The following is a 19,458-nucleotide window of genomic DNA, read 5'->3' as shown; positions in this document are numbered from 1 at the left end:
TCAGAATTTAAATATAAATATAAATAGGAATTTAGAAAAAGTAAAATACATACTTGGCGTTGTACTCTTGCTGACCCAGTATGTAACAAACTCAACAAATCTTGCAACAATCCATACTGGTGTGACAGATAATACTGTCCTACGGAACTACCACTTAAAGCTAGCACCATAGATAACATTTCAAAGCAATATGTATCCGCTGCCTTAGTTAAATCACTGTTATCACTCAACAAACTATTAGCAGAAGTTGGAGAACATAATAGCGCCTCCCATTCTTCTCTCAGACGAAGAGTCTCTTTTTTAATAGCTTGAACAATATGTGTACAGACTTGTTTTTGTAAATGCGTCAAATTATTTCTGCTGAACAAAATTCCAACCATGTGCTCGCGAAGATCGTTGCTATCTTCCAAGTCTTCGTTAGTACCTTCTGTATTATCCACTTGCTGTTGTGGTTGTTCACCTTGTATAAGCTTGCCGAATACCTGGCAAATGAAACATATTAAAAATACATGTTATACCAAGAATAGTGTATAATTAACGTACTTGAGAAGTAATTAAGCGGAACACTTTTAACGTTTCTGCTTCACAATTTCTTTGTTGAATTGTTTGTGCATTCAACTGTTTTCCAATTTTCAAAGATTCCCCTTCAATTTCGCCTAGGATTCGTATTTGCCGTACTCGCAAGGAATTATCAGGACCCTTCAGTTTAAGAACAAGCATAACGTGATGTGGATCTGTAAGAAATATGACAATAATATTCACAATAAAAGATTCATATTGTAATTAAAAATACATAATATGATGTTACCAATAACTGGACAACTAATCCAACCGGCAGATCGACTTTCAATTTCTTCGGTTTTTAATTTGATCATTTCATCTACATTATTACCTGACTGAAATGTAATACTAGACACTTTGTGCTGTAACATAAGTATAATGAGTATGAAGACATAGTGGAAAAGTTAAAGTTCATCATTAACTTACAGTTAAGTCACGACAATTATCGATATGTATGTACACCATTCGAGGGAGAGAATGAGCACCACAAATGATGGTAATCGTCTTAGTTTTGTTTCGATCTTCATCACCAGATTCCCAGAATGTTTCCGTCGAATTATCAGTCAAGCTACCGATCATAGCTTGTCTACTCGATGCTTTTATTTCCATACTACACGTTAAATCTTTCAAAACTTCCACGCAGCTATTAACTTGTTGAGAATGAATCGATTGATGGCTTTCATGCATGCTTATTGTAATATCTTCTTCTTCATCGGATCTCGAAAGTATTTTACTAATGTTACTAAAAACGTGACTTCTATGAAGAAACATGTGATCCGCGGGTGTGAATTTAATGCCCCAACATCGAATAGCAGCTTGTTGTAAAGGAGAACCTAAAAATTAATCCATTAAAATTTTCTATTTTTTATAAAGAACAGCAATTCTATAGATAATATGAAAGACATACCAGGTGGTGGTAAAAGCATCAAGTCTGCTATAGTTTGCAACAAAGTATGAAATACGGTTGGTAATGGATTAACAGATTCACCTGCTATGGCAAGATCGCTTAGAGGGTGTTCACATACTCCGATCATTTCCTAAAAAATTGCTAGAAGTTTATTTATGTTCATGAAAGAAGTTAGCGAATTAAGCTCACAATGAGTTTGATAGTTTCTCAAAAGTTCCAGTATACGGAATAGAAACTACGAAAATGTTATAATATAGAATTTAATTATTGCGTTGGTACGCTTACATGGTCATCCTTTTTATCGGTTTTGTTATCTTCGTCGTTCGCATCTGGAATGTCAGACGGTGCTGTGGGTGTCAGAGACGCAACAAACCACCATAATAAATCATGGAGGCAAATAGGCTGTGTTACACTCCTTAGTAGCCAGTTCAATGCTTGCATCGCATAAACTCTGCAAGCAGCATGTCTTAGCGCTTGCTTCATTGCATATTGTAGATGTAGTAAATTGTGTTGTTGTAGGACAAACAGCATCACCGGTCTCATGAGGATTTCTATTCTATCATTACTCGTGTCTTCTCCTTGACTCGTCGAGACAATTGCCGATTGATTTATCGATGGTACTAACTTTTGTAGCGCGGCAGAAGGATAGCATAGAAGAGATGACCCGGCGTCTACAACAAAAAAGTGAAATATTTTTACTATCGCCAATTTAAAATTAAAACTCTAACCGTAATTAGCATTCGATTGTTCACATACCAGTATTCATTTCACTACTACTATTGTTTCGTTTTCGCATCACGACGACTCTACCATCGTTCGAATTTCTGGTCCAAGGGGTACCGGTAGACATCGACACAGACCGGTGGAATATTCCACGACCTTTACCACCTTCACTGTCGCTGTCACTCAAAGGGCATTCCGACAAAGGCTATACAATAATATATAGATACAGTCAAGAGTTAACAAGTCCTCAAACAAAGTTGGATAAAAAAATAGAAAATTTCTTACCCTTCCGTTCGTAGTATTAGCCATGACATTGTTCCCATCGTACGCTGTTTGGTGTCCATTTTGGCGTCTTAAAGTCTCCTCGTAATACCTTTCATCGTGACTCTGCGAATGATGAACCCCTAAAGCTTGCAAACACTGAAACGGTCCAGTCGGTGGAAATGGTCCAGCTGCTTCCGGAGGGCTGTAATTTTCTGCCACAGACGACAATGTCTGGGAAGGCCGTCTCTGCTGTTTCGGAATATTTAATCCGGACGCGCTAGCCAAGTCTAAGAGAAACATAGCATTATTCTTCATGATTATATGTGTCTCAGTTGCACTAGGGCTAATAATTGGCGATACGATCTTGGTAGAACCACTTTTTTTCTTCGTCATTCCAGTCAAAAACTTTTTTGCGAGCTTAAGTTTTCGAGCTCGTAGATATTTATCGCGACACGTATCACAGATGAGATACCACGAACTTCCACCAATTCCACCGTCACCACAATTCCCCGCCCAACCGATGCAATAGTTTCCTCCGCTGTTGTATCCTTTTCCACCTGCGTGCCATCCGCAACCGGGATGCATCATCTTCATGTGATACGTTACTGGATGAGGAAACATCAGACCACATAATTCACAGATTGTTTCTCGTTCTATTCCTCCTAATACTTCAGGTCCATTTCCTTTGCCAGCTGGTTTCCATTCTTTCTTCTTTCTACTGCTTTTCTTTTCGCGTTCCTTGAGTTTATCTTCCCGTGGTCTCTTTTCTGGTCGTTTCCCCAGTTTCATTGTTTGTATCTGTGATATCGGACTTGGCAATACCGAGCGTTGTTCTATTGTCTGAAGACAACTGTTACTAAGTTCCTCCCACAAGAACACAAGGCTCTTCAGTGCCGGCGGTAATACCGTAACCGTTTGAAATTCTGGCAAAGAATCTAACTTTCCATCTTCTTGTACGTCTTCTTTAATGACTGTCTTCTGCTTCTTTCTATTTCTATTTGCATTAGCATTCGCGGCAGACCGTGTTAAAGCTTCTACAGTGCTCGGTTGTATATACAAGTAGTTTCCAGCGTTGATCACTTCGACGGAATGTCTTTGTCTGGCTTTCTGTTCCTCCTTCTGTTTATCCGTCGATTGTATCACTGTTTGCCTGGTCACAACAAGTGCGCCCTGCTTCGGTAAACTAGGATGAAACTTCAGAAAACTGGCGCAAGCCATTGCATCGTGTACGATTCCTTCGTGCCAGAGGAACGCTGCAAATACCGCTCTCAAACATTCGGCTACGGATGGACTGATGGCATCTTTCACCTTATCTTTACTTAAATTCAACGTTCTACTTGTGTTTGTACTTTGTTGAGCATTAGTTGGAGACATGGTACGTTTCGTTCTGGTTTTCACTACTTTAGTGTGATCTCTTCTGACTAATTTCACTCCTTCTTTTGGTCCAGTAGAACCTATACTAAAGTGACCCTTCATAGCTGTAGTCGCGCTGTCAGGACTCGTCTGCGTCTGCGCTTGGGAAACTTTCTTTGGACTTTCTTGAGAATCCTTGAACAAAAACATACATCCATAATCTTTATTGTACCGTGGTCTTTATATGGATAGTAAACATATGTTTGTTTACTTACTCCGCCTTCTTGTTTTGGAGTATCGGGTGGACTGGCTATACTACCCTCGGATCTCATGTGTAAAGAACTACAACTCGGGCTTGGGGAGAGGTCGCGAGTATTGGCAGTTGTGCTGACAGCACTTGGAGATTGCGAAGGATCCCTTGTTAAACTACTGACCAAGGCACTTGTGTCGCTTTGTGTTGATCCCCGTCGCTGTGACGTTATACTGTCTATTATCCCACCAGAAACTTAAAAAAAAAAAAAGACAAAGTCTTCGTAGACGAGAATTTTAGCTTCTTCTAATATTTAAAACTAATAAATTTTTCATTTAGCAAGGATATCGTTATCTCACCTTGCTTTTCAGAAACTATGGATATAACAAAAAAATGTAACAGATTTGATATAACATTCGCATAAAACTTCGTGCAATGTAACATCGTGCCACTTTGTCGTGAAATGAATGAAAGAGCAATGAATTTATCTGAATAATGTATTATATGCGATCATGATTCGAAAAGTAGTCGTTTCAATGCGACCAGACTTATGTTAGTGTAAAGTTATAGAGCATTAACGTGTGTTGTTATCCTTACCTAACGGGGAGAGACCGACACTTCGGGGGGAGCCACACAGCACAGGGCTGCTGCTGATACTATCTCCCCCTCCTATCAAACTTCTCCCACCTGACAAGTTTTTTATTAGTTGTAAAATTAATATGTAACGTGTTATGATTTACAGCTAAACTAGGGTCTCTCTGTATATTTTATTAATGTGCACTATTCGATTCTCTATCTTGAAAAGGGTTAAAAGTGTACTTGTACGTGCAACAATTGGTCAGTTTTATCTTATATATTAATCAACATACCGTAATTTTCATGCATTTGAATTGTATAATGTTCGTACATCAATAAGAAGAGAAGTCTACGGTGCTATTACGTATTTCTTTAAATAAGAATATGTAATTGGTGTTTGAAGTAATACATGTACCGAACAACATTAAACACTATACGCTATCGTCAACTGTACAGATTGAGGGTTATGTCGAGTAGGAAAGGAGCGAGTACCTGGTGCATGAGTAGCAGGAGGGAAGAGGCAATTACCAGAACCAACTGGCTGCCGACTGGACCCAGCTAAGAGCAACATTACTATTTTGTTATAACTAATCCGAAATAAAGATCTTTATATATTTATATCCTAAGGTCGTTTGTTCATTGACTAGAATAGTATTAATCGGAGAAAGGTGTGACTTATTCAAACTTAATGGTTTCATCTAATCATCATCCATTTCACTGAATAAAATAAAAAATATCTGTGAGACGATATACATAATCTTACAAGTAGCAGTATCGGGTCTCTCAGCTTCTGAAATGTTTCCCTCCTCAGACCAGTTACGATGCCAAAAGTGTGAAGTAAGACACACGCATGAATGTATGAGATTAACAATGATATTATCAGTTAAAAAAAAGAAAAGAATAGTAGATGTAAACTGATAATATATTTGTCGTATAGCAGCGATTCGTTTTGTCTCGTAAATAGTGTATACGTACCAGGTATTGGAACCGGGCTAGAGGACGGGCTCTGAAATCTTGGTGACCCACCTTGGGGATTCTTTGGTGACGAACTTCTTGATAATCTTCTCGGTGTCTCCGGTGGCGTAGGTCCATTACCGTTGGCTCTACTTTCTCCAATAGCTTTCACCAGTTCCTTTACGGATACTCCGACGAATTCAGAGAAGTCTCTACAAATGCCAAAACTATATAACGAAACTAATCTAACTGCGTCTGCCTTGTCTCTCGTTTGGTTTTACTCACCTGCCAGGTGAGCTTCTTTTCTCTCCTTGACATTTGTCATCGCCTCTCAACCACTTTTGTAAGACGCTCAACTTCCCACCGCCTCCTTCTCTCTCCCTCTCCTTCGCCACCCTCTCTTTAGAATGTGGTTTGGAGAACTTTGGCGAAACGTCCGTTTTCTCTGGGGTAAATCTATCATTTCCTAAGGTGTACAATGAAAAATAGATAATATAATGCATTACGTACGATGAAGCGCATTGCCTTTACGCAATACCTGATGAATCGTGTTGATTGTATGAACCAAAAACGAATGGATTTGTATTACTACCCTCTCCAGATTCTGCTGTACCTGGTGTTAAATTTTGCCCGGTGAAATTGAAGCCCTCATGACTCACAGAAGGCACACAGAACTCGAAGCCTTTCTGATTGGGCAACTCGGACGGATCTGCTTCCGCAGGTTTCTTTTCCACTGGGTTGGTTTCAAAGTCTTGCTCGATCTTCATGTAAGTAATGCCATGTTTGCTGACAGCGAGAGACCAGGCTTCACCGTCGGCTACTTTACCTTTCCGAAAGCAGTACTTCTCCATCGATTCGTCGTCTATGCGTACCCAAGTACCTTCGTTATTGACAAACTGCAGGAAACATCGTTTAGTCAAATATTTAAGAAATTTTTATTATATTAGCATAACAGAATAATATTAAGACATACGTATTCTTGAATGGTCACCGTGTTACCAAGAGCTAGCTTTCCTACCGGTGCAGCATTTAATCCTGGCCTACTTCTGATGTTATGGCCGGAAGCACCGCACTTTACGACAACCATATTCCTACTACCGTCGAACGTTACCGTCTTCCTTTTGCTAAAACGAACAATTACGTTACGAAATCAAGTAGAATAACGATGAACAAATAGATACTCAATGATTCCCATACTCGTCAACTACTTCCGGTCTTTTCCGTAAAATAGTTTCCTTGATTACTTGATCCAAAATCGATTTAGGCTCTTCGACGGGAAGAAGCAAGGTTTTTCCCAAGTGTTGATTGTATTGCAGACACCAAGCTTCCAGATGACTGCTGCTACAATATTCCTTTATCGTCTCCGCGTTCAGTCGTAGCCAAACACCATCGTCGTTATGAATCTACGGAAATAGTATAACAAGCCACAGAGAGATAGAACGTTTTAATAAAGGTCTAAGTATAACCTTCGAGGAAATTGAAACTCCGCGAAGGAAGCAGAATTGCATACTTCGTCTATGAAGGCTATGGTATCATTAACCAAAACGATGCCAATTTGCTCGCTTTGAAGAGACGGATGCGCTCTGATCCTTAAGCCAGCGCTATTCTTTGCCACGAATTTTCTTAATCTACTCGGCTGATGCTGCGGCTTCTTCACGATGTTTTGAGTCGGTGGTTGCTTACCCTGCGGAGATTCCTTTACTTCTACTTTATATTTCTACAAAAAAAAAAAAAAAAAAGAAAAGAAAAGAATATTACAAAATGATTCTCGAGCAATTTTATGGAATTCAATACGACAAAATTTAAAGGGATAATATTTACATCTTCCATGTTGTATCCATCAACTGTGATCATAAGAGAATACCATCCTATTGACGACGGTGTCCACGTTGCGCTGTAACTCCCATCGCTATTAGGTCTAACTAGCATGTTTTCGCTTGTTCTTTTCATAGCCGGTGACATAAACCTTAACTCCTCGAAGGAATAGTTTCGATAAGCTGCCATGACTGTAATCGCGTAGAAGCAAGTCTTGTTGTTTATCGTGACTTCGTACGGTACATCCATTGGTGGCTGTGAATGACCACCGGAGGTCATTGGGTCAGGTTGGGGAACTCGCTCGGAATCTTCTAAATCCCTCTTGTCTATAGGTACAGCTTTTACTTCGACCTAGAAAATTACAAATGGAAGCAATTTCGGTTAGTACTAAATAATATCACGCAATTATACAGTACTAAATAATATCTACGCAATTATCGAATGCCCCTAAAATTAGAGAAGTAATTTATGGTAGAACAGAGAATAGTTATCGTAATACCTTCAAATTGGATGCATGAACAACATCGCCGTACTGGTCTTTGGTGAATATGGTAACTATGGCAGGGCATCCGCACTTCATTTCGTCCTTGGAGTAAAGTGCCTCGCATTTCGAGGGATCTACGAAACTGTCTGGCTGTAACCATCTTGCCAAACGACCTCCGCTGGTGCCAGTCGAGCAAGATACGAAGTCTCGTAGAAAGAGTCGTTCGTTCGAGTGACCACTGTGGGCAAAGAAGATTCTCCAGTTACGTTACTTTATCAGACAAAACTCTACAAAACCGGCTTAACACAGACGAAGTAAGGTAATAAATTAAGAAATTTTCACGGGGAACAATTTTAATATCTGTCAATAGCGCAATTTTTTCTCTGAAAAATTTTAAATTTTACATTTAAAAAGAACCTAAAAGTAACTCTATTTTCTCGATTTTTATACATATATGTACTTAAATTCCACGTTGTTCAATTACGCAATCGATATGTCACGAAGTTGAAATCGTGAAAGCCAAAGTCTCACGAGCATTTTCGTAGGTTAAAAAGTAGTCTCGAACGAGGTCACAGTCATCACAGGTAGCCATCTCGTTAGAACGAGTTTCCAAGTTGCGATGCCCCTAATTGGTGCTCCGTTTCGCGAATCTCGTCTGGGTAGATCACGAGCAGAGGACGATGCTCCTGTGGCAGCCAGACAATCGCTGTTTTCCCCTAGCGAGACATCGTCGGACTCATCCCTAATAAGCCGCAATCACGTCGCAATTCTGTCCACTGTGGATCGCCCGCTGCGACGTGTCCGCTACCTATACGCTATCACTGCTTCCACCGATTTTGTTCTCAACGAGCTACGAGAACTACTTCTTCGAAAGCCTCGTACTCGGTTACTTTCAAACAAGCATGCGGCCAAACCGGTATCCGCCGAGAGTCGCCGCGGATTTAATCGGAACATGGCTCGGCAAAGAAATTACATTCGCACCGAGTAGTATTGTATATCTCCAACTCATTCCCATGAATCTCTAAATTTTGAACAGAGTTTCTAAAATATTTGATATTATACGTTCTTGAAAGGCAAGAATTAGGATTGAAAATTGAACGATCTAGTTACGATCTAAAGGCGATTCATTTAAATAGAAATATTTTTCATATGATTTTAAAAATATTGTAGGAACATGAGATTAAATGTGACAAATTTTCACAATTTTCGTTTATTAGGTATATTTTGATATATGACGTAAATAACTCGATGGCATTCTAAAAAGTTTTACACATACAACACATATTCTTGCCACGTAACCAAATTTTGTGAAGAACCATATCGAAATCGTGAATTTCAATATATGTGTACATGATTTCAACCAGTCTTTGCTTGCTATCTTAACATAAACAGCTACTCAATTCACAATTCACATTTCCACGCTCATTTAAAATTACGTTCCTGCAACATTAAACTGCACTTTTTATGGAATTAGAAGAAATGATTACAATTGAAAAAGTGATCTGATCGGGACTCAAAGGCAGAAGACTTTCGCGTATCTTTAGAAATATTAAACCCCCATTTGTCAACAGGAATTCTTCAATTGGAATTAGAAAAACGATGCCGTGTATTAAATAATTCCACCTCTGTCACGATGGAATTCGGCAGAGGTAATATTAGAGAAAATTCATCCGTCATAAATGTCGATATGTATTCGCTGACACTCGGATCGTGGAATATCCTTGACGTAGATCTCGTTTTACCGATCCACGACGAGTAATGTGAGACGGAAGAAGATCGATGGAAGGAACGTGAAACGAAATCGAACAGCGAGGAGCCACTGGCATCCAAGAGGATCGTTGGTTGAAATTGGGAGGGCGGCTTTAAGGTCGTCCCGATGTGACGTATGGTCAGCACGTGGTCATTTGGGAAATGGCCACTTCGACTGGCGTCAGGTGCTTCCTGGTTTGAGAAGAGCGTTATGAATGAATGGACGTTTCGCATGTGTGATGCGGACACGACGGGACGCCAACGAGCTCCAAGTTGCACGGACACGCGCAATTTCTCATGGGAAATTAAATGGCCAGGCCTTTTGCTCATAAAGCGAAGAGCTACGATAGCATGGCGCTTTAGGGAAACGCCATCTACCATGAAAAGAGACGTGGCTATGAAGAGACGCTTCCGACCTCGTCTCGTTTTCACGCTGCGTGTTTCGCGTTAGGTTTCAAGTTTTCTGCCAACAGGTCAGAGAGAACGCGTAATTCGACTTTCAGTGCTTCCATCGCTCATCAATTTTTCCTCTTTGGTCATTTCTGCACGAATATCAAGAGCCTTATGAGCGTAGCTTAAAGTAGAGGCTCAGTTGAGACTTGAAAATCTCGGAACAAAATGATGTATAAATCTCAAATTGTTTAAAGGTTCTCGATGTCTTTCATCTTCTAATATTTCTTGATAACCGTCATAAACAACGGTCAAATTGTCCTACTTCAAACTGACCTTACGAGCGAAGTTTAAATTAGGTTATTGGAACTTGAAGATTTTGAAGCTGACGAAATAAAGCATGATGCGATTGTTTTTAAAATCCTCATTCTACATTTTTATATAACACGAAGTTCATATTTCCTGGTATCGTTAATCTTGTCTTTCTACTTCAAACCGATCAAAATAACACATATAGAAACCACAGAAAGCGTGTTCTAACACAGGAGAAAAGGAACAAACGAGGAAAGAACAGTAAAACAAATACGACCTGATATCAATCGCTCGTCAACAGGTACAATCGCTCTCCCACGAACATAACCTGCTTGGGCAAACCGCACACAAACACGTGTTACGTAAAGCACGGTCACGAGGATCCGTGATTCGCGATAGACAAAGTTGTTTGGCTCGGTAACTTGGTCAAGGTCAACCCTTGAAAGGCAGAAAGTCCGGCGACCCTGCGACCTGCACGAAAACCGGTGTCCCGATCCTACGAGCGAGCCAAGCCCTTCTCTCTTCGTCACGTCCCGAGCAAGAGGAACCTCGTCGAACCGGCGTCGAACAGTGCGCCCCTCCGGCCACTCGAACACGCTTCGTAGCCTGGCTTTTATCTTTTCAAAGGCCGAAGAGGGAGAGTAACGCAAGAGAGCGAACCAAGGCAAGGAATACGGTTCTTGGTGGGGAGGAGACACTGATCGTGCATGCCACCGACCACAGTTTGAAAGCAACCTCCGTCATGATCGCGTCAGCTGGCTTCTAGTTGCCCCACCTCATCGGAAACAAGCCGTCCGCGCGCGTGTTTGGATTAGCTCGCGGCGGGTATCCGCTCGAGCAGTTTTCCGTCCACTTCTGATCTCCCTGTCCTCGAGCGCGTTCCGGATCACTCGACAGAAATCCTGTTCCGAAAGGATACAGGAATAGAAGCGATCGATACCTTTCTAGAGTCTAAAATCAAACGACCCGTGGTATTTGCCCTGACCTTTGTTCGTATCGGAGCATTAAAGCATCAAGCAGGGTGTGTCTATAAGAAGTTTTCTTTACAAGGAAAGTTCTCAAGTGTTCGATCGATCGAGACAGATGTAACCGATTTCGAAGAAGAGAAAGAGGGGTCGAGGAAGATCCAGATCGATGAAAGTGTGCCTTGCGTACGAGTAACGGTGTGCTGTAAACGATGTGAGGAAGATCTTTGCGCAAGAGAATCGAAGGCGATCGATCGTGGTCGTTGAACAACGCGGCCTTTTGTTCCCTCGGAGGATCGTCTTGGATCAACGAAGATGAGCGGCAGAAGAAGAGTGTTCAGTGCCCTGAATGGGCTAAAGTGTGATCGTGCTATCGTATGGTCGGTGTTTTTGTGGTGTCTAGTATTTCTGCCTGGTAACGTGGAGAGTGCACCGCCCGGAATATGCGCGATGAACGAGTGCAACTGTACCGTCAAGGCACACCGTTGGGTTAACGTCAAGTGTGTCTTCTCCAACGATCAGGTGAATGAAACAAACAAGTACCCTCTTCGTGACTAACCTGCGATGCACGCGATGCAGATATCCTCAACGAAGATACCATCGTCACGATGTTATACGTCCCGATTCACGTTGCGTGTAGATATCTCTGTCGCTGAAATTCATGTTACACGTAGATATCTTTGTCGCTAAAATTCACAACCGCCATAATAACGATGCTGGAAACGTGCGACGCAAATGCGCGCCCGATGACTAACTCTCGGCTTCCAACTTCGCGCTCTGCGCGCTATAACTTATTGTTAGCATCTCCCGTATATACGATCTTTCTTGCGCGATCTAAAAATGGAATCTTTTCGCGGTTCCACGGTCTAGCTAAATAGTACGTTTACTCTTGCTATAGTGTCAAAACTCAAGCAGCGCCTTGTTCTTAAGAACAAAGGTTTCTTTCAAAATATTACAAACACGTGTACCTCGTACACTTGAACTTCAACCTTAATCACGCGCTACTTCTTTGACCAACTTCTTATCTTTTGACAGTATTCGATAGATAGGTTCCGAAAATATTTGTCTTAAGCTTACAACATTTTCCAAATCCAATTTAAACTCGAATTTAACCGTAATCTAACTCAAATTTGGCCTAACCTAAACCAAATTCAATATATAACATAACTGCAAACTCAGACCCAACCTCACCTGCACACTCGATGCTGTGATTTACTGTTTTGTAAATGTATGCTGTGCCACGTGCAGTAACTCTTGTAACGAACGTAACTTTCCAACCGGATGTTTTCTAAACTTAAACTCGGTATTTCTGGATTTTATTTTTTAAAATTAAATCACATACTATTAGAAAATATGCAAATCGGAAAAACGTTTTCCAAATGTCCTACGAACGAAGCTTCAAATCATCCTTCGAATTACTAAATCTCTACATTTTCCTTCCAAAATAAGTCGATAGTACAATTTCTGCCAAGCGATTACTATTTCTGATTTAACCGTAAATTATTGAAAATCGTTTCTACCCAGTATTTACGACAGTCGATGGTGAAAGTTTTTAGAAAGACAATGTGGATCGTATTCCAATGCAGGAATTAGCGTACAAATCATTGGTCCGTGAATATGGCGGGAATCACATAGTAACGTGCACATGGGAAACACGAAGGCATAACGGTCTGTACAGGCGTCTTCTATGAGCACATTTTGGCGCATTATACATATCCGGAGTCCCACTTGCCGTTCCCGTTGTCAGCCTCGCTTGGCTGGATGCAGTCCAAGCGATCCACCGACCAGCAGTGGCACGGTACTCGTTACGAGCCAACCAGGCTCGTTCTCTCACCTTCAGCTTCAAGCTGGAACTTCCGCAAGAAACTTGGAATCGAGTTAGAACGGATGCACCGGCTGCTAACCGGATAACAGATTGCTATTGTTGTTGGCCCGCGTTCTGATACGATGAAAACGCGATGTTTTCTATCGGCGATCAAAACCGTCAACTCAAAAATGGAATTACCAGCAAGAAGAAAATGGCTCGCGAAAAGTTTCGAACCGATGCTGCTAGAAAATGATATTGGATTATATCGCTAAACAACGTAGAATTCGATCTTACTGATTAGATATTATACGGTGGCTCGCGAAAGTATTTGAACGTTTAACCATAGAAAACTTTTATGCGTCTTTCACAAGATCTTTTGAAACTTCATTAGCACCGTAACGACACACGTTTGTCAAGACCATATCTGTTAAATTTGAAACCAGTTGAGAAATATATATATAGAAATTATAAGATGAATTAGATAAGAATTACAAAATGTATGTTGAAATTATAACTCATAGAAGGTACATATCTGCAAATATTCGAATACTTTCGAAAACCACTGTGTATATGTAGCATAACTGTTTCATTTCTCAGATGATTTTATTCTGAAGTTGCGAATGGTACGTATCGAAAGAAGATCGTACTTAGATGGTAATAACGCGTCGCGTAATTGATGGTCTTGATTTCTATGGTTGATAGGCGGGTTAAGTATCGATGCACGCTACGCTTCTTGACTGTGAACTGGGTTCCTTATTATTGCCTATCGTTATTTCGATCTGAGTACCGCATGGAAATGCAAGGATAACCAGTTCTACATAACGTTTGCAATGCAGAAATCTATTCATGGTCCGTTAGCGATTTCTTAGATGTAGTTGAATTCATAAACGATGCTAAAACTCCTTACAGTTCTACGTATCGAAGTTCTTCGTTAAAAACTCTTGATACGCGATTGAAATATCGGTATGTTGCTATTTTGTACTTCTGTTATCATCGAAGTATAGTTTCTCTGTGAAGTGGCTGTCGAGTCGACTATGTATAGTATGATTGAAAGTAATTTCTGTCGATCCGACAAACGCCTGACGCGACACTCGTAGGCGTGACACGCATTGCAATGTATACCGGGTGTCTCGAATCAAAGAATAGAGGAACGATCGACGATTAATTATTTCTTTGTCGCAAGTATCGTAAACCTTGTTCTAGTTCAATGACATCGCTCGTCCGCGATGACCGTCGATAAAATTTACTTGTTAATCGAATCAGATTCAGCCACGATTCAGTCACTTATCGTTCCAACGTCGTTAATTCTATTTACAGACCCAGTACGGTTATTTGCGTTAAATGCCCGTCAGGCTTTCTTTAATCGTGGGCTTTCGATTATGATAGTCGGTTAAATGAGATACCAATGGCGTTGGAAGCAACGGTTACATCACGATAGCGTTAAGTCTACAATTGCAATTGCGATTTAGTACCCGTGGACTCGAATTATATTCTTCCACGATCAATCGAAATTACTTTATCGTGGAAGAGTCGAAGATAAGATAAATCTATCTTAGGTAACACATATGGTACCAATTTATTCGTATACATATCTTATTCATCAAATCGTTACGTCAATGCGATCGATAATCGTATTCCTGTTGAATATTAAGCGTCGATCGTCCCTTCAAGATTCTCGATTCTCGTGCGATAGCGAGAAACCGATTGGAACACTTCCTCGACAACGCACGCGGAGTCGAGCACGTCCGTCATTCCCATCTGAACAGTTAAACGCCACGCCGGTTCAAGGAACCTCGTGGCACGAACCTCGTGTTTATACATTCAGAGAGGCACCGGAGCCGAAGGGCAAACCCGTGTAGATCGACGCGATAGGTCCCACGAAATCGTTTGCTGGTGCGTTCGCCTAAACCTAGCGTGGCTTCCGGCGCGCGCAACTTCCGGCCGAAGGGTTAACCAAGCTCTGCAAGTCGGCGGTCGTACGAGGAACGAAGAGAGAGACCGCCCTGTATAACGTGTTGTCGTCGATTCCATCACATTTCTCCGCGTCTGACCGGCGTCATTGTTCTCCCATCAGCCCCGTAAACAGTTTGATCTTCCTACTGGTTCGTAGTTGGATTCGAAAAATCGGTGATTAACCTTATCGCCGACCGTCGGGGAGAGGACGTTGACCGCAAATTACTGTAGCGCAACGATTCCAGTTATAGAGCATAGGCGTGTGCCATACCGCGTCGTGTTATGTTGTTCTCCTTGATAAACGGGCAGCGTGTCGCAAATTCAATTGCTGGCCGATATCAATGGCCTGATCAGGACCGGCGTACTCGTCAATTAATAACGAGGTCAACGCGTGCCGCCGATTAATTCCGTCCAACTTTCCTGGCTTTCGAACGATACGATACGATAACGATTGTGCACAGTTATGATCGTACAAGCAAGGCAAATAAAGCTGGCGATCGGATAGAACGAGCGTGCAGTCGTGCGAACGATAAAAGCAGCCAGTTACAACGGAAGCGAACGTTCCCCGGTTATAAGCCCGAGGCTGCGTATATGTACATGTATATGTATATGTACAATGTATACAGGAGAATAATACATTTGACCAGTTAGTTCGTCGTCTAATTATCTGATCCAATTATCGTTCGGACGATTCCTGAAAATGGGGCGATCGTGACCTATAGACCGGACCACGGATTTCAACTAAACGACAACAATAACGACAGTTCGTGCGTTCATGAGAGCTGGTCGCACCTCTGCGAGGTCTTTCATACCCGCGCCGTCGGTCGTCCAACGCGGTCGTTGGATTAATAAATTGACGGTTTACGGGGTGTCAGAGGGAGAGAGGCAGGCCGCGGTGGGAATTTCATGCGCACAAAACGGACCACGCGATGGCGAGAGAACACCGCGTCGAACCTCGCCTCTGACTGCTGCCCAATCCTTGCTCCGGCTCAATTTATTCACAATAGGCTCTTTCAACGAATTACACTTCGGTCCACGACGAATCTCTGGGTGTTACCGAGCGGCTGACGCGTAATCATGCGGGTGCGTTGTGTGGTGCGATGACGGGGCGCGGAGGGGAAAAATTATGGGTGTCGTTTATCGTCCGGACGGCGCTCACCCCGTACGCGGCCACGTTTTCCCATTTGAACCGGCTACAACCCGTTTCTTTCTCTTTTTTGTGTCTCTTCTCTTTCACAGTGCTCCATTTATCGCTCGGTGAAGACTCGATAAGAGTCAGCCTCCTTCTGGAATTCGTTATCGAACACCACGGATAATCCAGCGTCGATATTTTTGACTTTCAAGAAGAAACTAGGAGAATATTGAACCTATTACCATAGATAAAGCTTCTTGCAATAAATATCACCCATTATCTATGAAGGGCTGCTGTAACGAGAGACGATAAATCAACGTTCAGACTCTATCGAACGTTAATCAATCTCTTCGTCTCGAAACAATTTCTTAAACAAACGTTCACCCCTTATTTCCTATTCCACGATCGAATACCGTATAGTATTCAAGCGAAGTAACGATCTTCCGTGTCTCGACGTGACTCTGCCCTCATCTTGTGTGCGTCATCGCAATTGAAGCCCACGGAAATCCTTGGCGGAGCTTGACGCTGGATCTAAGCTGGTTAACGCACCAGATAACTTCGATAACCCAATAAACCGCATGGATCGAGATTGCAGCGTACGCAGCGCATTATCAGCCAGGGCGACGATGCGCTCGTGTATCCCCAGCGGGCAGATAAATTATTTTAGGACAGTCCTCGGTACACAATACGTGCACGCGCATCTGGCCCGATTGCGGTTTGCCTGCTTTGTCTGGAGAATTCGCTCGGGGGCGTAGATATAGCCGACATCCTGCTTCGTTCATTCCCGACGATAATTCTCTGTAACACCCCGCGAGCACACTCGAGTTATCGCGATTGGCCACACGTGCGAAGTGGCCCGCTTACTCCGTCTCTCTTTCTCTTTCTCTCTCTCTCTTTCTCACTCTCTCACTGCAGCTCCTGTTCGTATGCAATTCGTCGCGTACACGTTTGCAAAATCGCGCAAGAATTATTCATGAGGTATGTCGACATCTAAAACAGTAATGAGAAGATTTGGAAGATTTTTAATTGATCATAGTTTGAAGTGTCCTTTAATCTTCGGCTTCAGATTTAATACAAATAGTACTATAATTCATATGACTTTTTTATGTGTTTTATTCCTTACAAGAAAACATGATTTATGGAATAGTATGTTTCATATAACGAGATACAAATTACTGCTTTACAATTCCAAGGAGGGATTCAATAATTGCTGAGATCATTTGTCAATCGTTGAAACACGCGATCTTGTCGAGATCTAAACGTGGCGTCGTGAAAGGAAATGTCGCAATCGAAACTTCATACTAGACATATGCGTGTTGACCGAGTCTCTCGTACGACGGCTAAAGTTCCCCACGTTTAACCAGTCGATACGTAACAGTTTGTGTAAACAGAAGTTTCTGTAAATTACTCGGTGATATACACCGAAACATTTTCGAATGAACGATACATCGATAATTTTCAGTTTCTCCAACACAGCCATAAGTTGGAATACTTTCTCAGCTTCTCTATTGTCCCATAAAGCAGATATATCACCATCTTTATATTCTAAACTTTCTTCATAATTTAAGTACGAAGTGCCGACATCATAGCAGGTGTCGCGCAAAATAATGTCACAGTAACTATAACGTATAACCTTCTCCCTTACGTTATTACGTTCACGGCGAGTGCTCATCTACAGCAGGTAACCAGTTTATATTTTAAACATATCTCGTGTCTTAAATACGAAACGTTGGCACGTTCTCAGGTGCTATGGATGGCACTGGCACGTGGCTAGCTGCAGAAGAGACGTTTAAGAAAAGTTGAGGAACACTGATGAGCGCGTTATTACGCTCATCTTTCTTTTTTTCTGAATATTATCTGAGTTACGTATCCTCGGAGGAAACTGGACTAATAACGGGCTTATTGTTTCGAGTTCTCAGCTGCAACCACGATGACCTTGTCAGACCCATGGCGACGTAGGTCGACCGTGTCCGGACCCAAGTTTTTTCTACGTCTATTGCCGCATTTCCGTCTTAAACGTTTCTCAGGTTTTCCACGGAAATAAAAATTCGTTTCGGGCTCGGTTTACCAAGGAAATGCGTGAGAATTGCATTTGTATTACTCTGTCTGTCGTGATTTTATCGTGCACGATCTCGTCTTACAGCTTCCTTCCGAACGTAACTATTGTTGAAATGCTCGCATAAATTTTATTGCAAAAAATAGCTTAATGGTCTTCGATGTTATCGCGTTAGACGTTTAATTTGAGAGATTATCGGGATTGAAAATTAGTCGCAGTTAGACTGAAACGTCGTTGATTCTAAGGCAAAGCTGCTGACAGACGTATTATCCAAGTAGATTTAACTTTGGAACGGTACTCGACGTTTTCGAGTGTCTCAAGTAGTTCACAATCTACGACGCTATTCATGATTTTAGGTGTCGCTTACGAACTACTGCGATACGCTTGTCAGAAGCATCATATAGTTATATTACACATTTGCAATTAATACAATTTACAGCAAGCAATATACACGAACGATATTCTATTAGAGAGTCGTAAAATTTAAATGATACTTGCTAAATTGCAGAAGAAAAAAGACTGTCATTATAAAGTACTTCTATGTAATTAATAATATCCTACTTCAAACTTTCTACATATTCCAAATCGATTTTCTTACTTGTGTCGCTCTTCTAGCAAATCAACGATATTAATCCATCAAGGATCAGCGATTGCATTACGCGTTTAATTTGTAATTTTGTTTCAATTAATTCATAAAAAATAATTCTACTTTAATTTAAAGTATTATCTACATTTCTCCAAAAATTAACATTAGAAAATCACGATGCATTTGAGAACTTATGGCAACTAAGAGACGCTGTTGTGTCAATCCATCGAAGAGGAGCAGTTAGGTCCGCAGTGAAGGCTGGATGCTCGAACAATTAATCGAATTATGCGTGGACGAGAGGACGCGCCATATAATGGCGGGGGATCCGCGTATCTCTCAGTTTCGTGTGCTGGGCGACCCCACACGGATAGGGCAAAAGTAATTTCGTGCGCGGGTAGAAGGAGCGGCGGCGCATGCACCATCATTCCACGAATTAACTTCCGGCATTCCTATGACGAGCATGGCGCTGCAAGCTCCGCGAAATTCATGGGACGCGATATCGCGGGGGTGCACACTTTGGCGCCCCTAGCTGCGCCACACGCGTGTACAAGCGTAATGCAGTGGTTTTGCGGCCCCGCTCTTGCGGTCTGCCCGCTAACGATGTTATGAAATAATACCGCT

At 41.8% G+C, this 19,458-nt stretch overlaps 2 protein-coding genes across 5 annotated transcripts in view; one reads left to right on the top strand and one right to left on the bottom strand.

Moving 5' to 3' along the window:
* The window catches only part of Hiw (MYC binding protein highwire), a 267,335-nt gene that overhangs the window by 2,785 nt on the left and 245,092 nt on the right, over nt 1–19,458 (bottom strand). The window contains exons 31-49 of one of the 3 annotated variants that reach the window (XM_072015067.1): nt 7,903–8,125; nt 7,410–7,754; nt 7,099–7,305; nt 6,786–6,991; nt 6,562–6,712; nt 6,127–6,484; nt 5,874–6,054; nt 5,610–5,815; nt 5,127–5,192; nt 4,656–4,745; nt 4,084–4,313; nt 2,477–4,003; nt 2,225–2,396; nt 1,754–2,139; nt 1,469–1,598; nt 988–1,394; nt 809–923; nt 544–734; nt 54–482 (exon numbers count right to left, since the gene is read on the bottom strand). In XM_072015067.1, coding sequence (XP_071871168.1) covers nt 54–482; nt 544–734; nt 809–923; nt 988–1,394; nt 1,469–1,598; nt 1,754–2,139; nt 2,225–2,396; nt 2,477–4,003; nt 4,084–4,313; nt 4,656–4,745; nt 5,127–5,192; nt 5,610–5,815; nt 5,874–6,054; nt 6,127–6,484; nt 6,562–6,712; nt 6,786–6,991; nt 7,099–7,305; nt 7,410–7,754; nt 7,903–8,125 — 5,620 coding nt within the window. The remainder of the gene's footprint in view (nt 1–53; nt 483–543; nt 735–808; nt 924–987; nt 1,395–1,468; nt 1,599–1,753; nt 2,140–2,224; nt 2,397–2,476; nt 4,004–4,083; nt 4,314–4,655; nt 4,746–5,126; nt 5,193–5,609; nt 5,816–5,873; nt 6,055–6,126; nt 6,485–6,561; nt 6,713–6,785; nt 6,992–7,098; nt 7,306–7,409; nt 7,755–7,902; nt 8,126–19,458) is intronic. The other 2 variants (XM_072015079.1, XM_072015072.1) reach the window with 2 other exon arrangements.
* The window catches only part of LOC139993446 (uncharacterized), a 36,771-nt gene that overhangs the window by 671 nt on the left and 16,642 nt on the right, over nt 1–19,458 (top strand). Inside the window, exon 1 of one of the 2 annotated variants that reach the window (XM_072015188.1) lies at nt 11,048–11,825. The exons of the other annotated variant lie outside the window; for it this stretch is intronic. Within the exon in view, the coding sequence (XP_071871289.1) occupies nt 11,619–11,825 (207 nt within the window). The 5' untranslated portion in view covers nt 11,048–11,618. Of the gene's footprint in view, nt 1–11,047; nt 11,826–19,458 lie in introns of those variants that run through there. 2 annotated transcript variants of the gene reach the window in all.

Source organism: Bombus fervidus, chromosome 2 (genome assembly GCF_041682495.2).
Source record: "Bombus fervidus isolate BK054 chromosome 2, iyBomFerv1, whole genome shotgun sequence".
Classification (NCBI taxonomy): Eukaryota; Metazoa; Arthropoda; class Insecta; order Hymenoptera; family Apidae; genus Bombus; species Bombus fervidus.
Note: the sequence above shows the minus strand (reverse complement) of the source record. Positions and strands in the feature narration are given on the sequence as shown.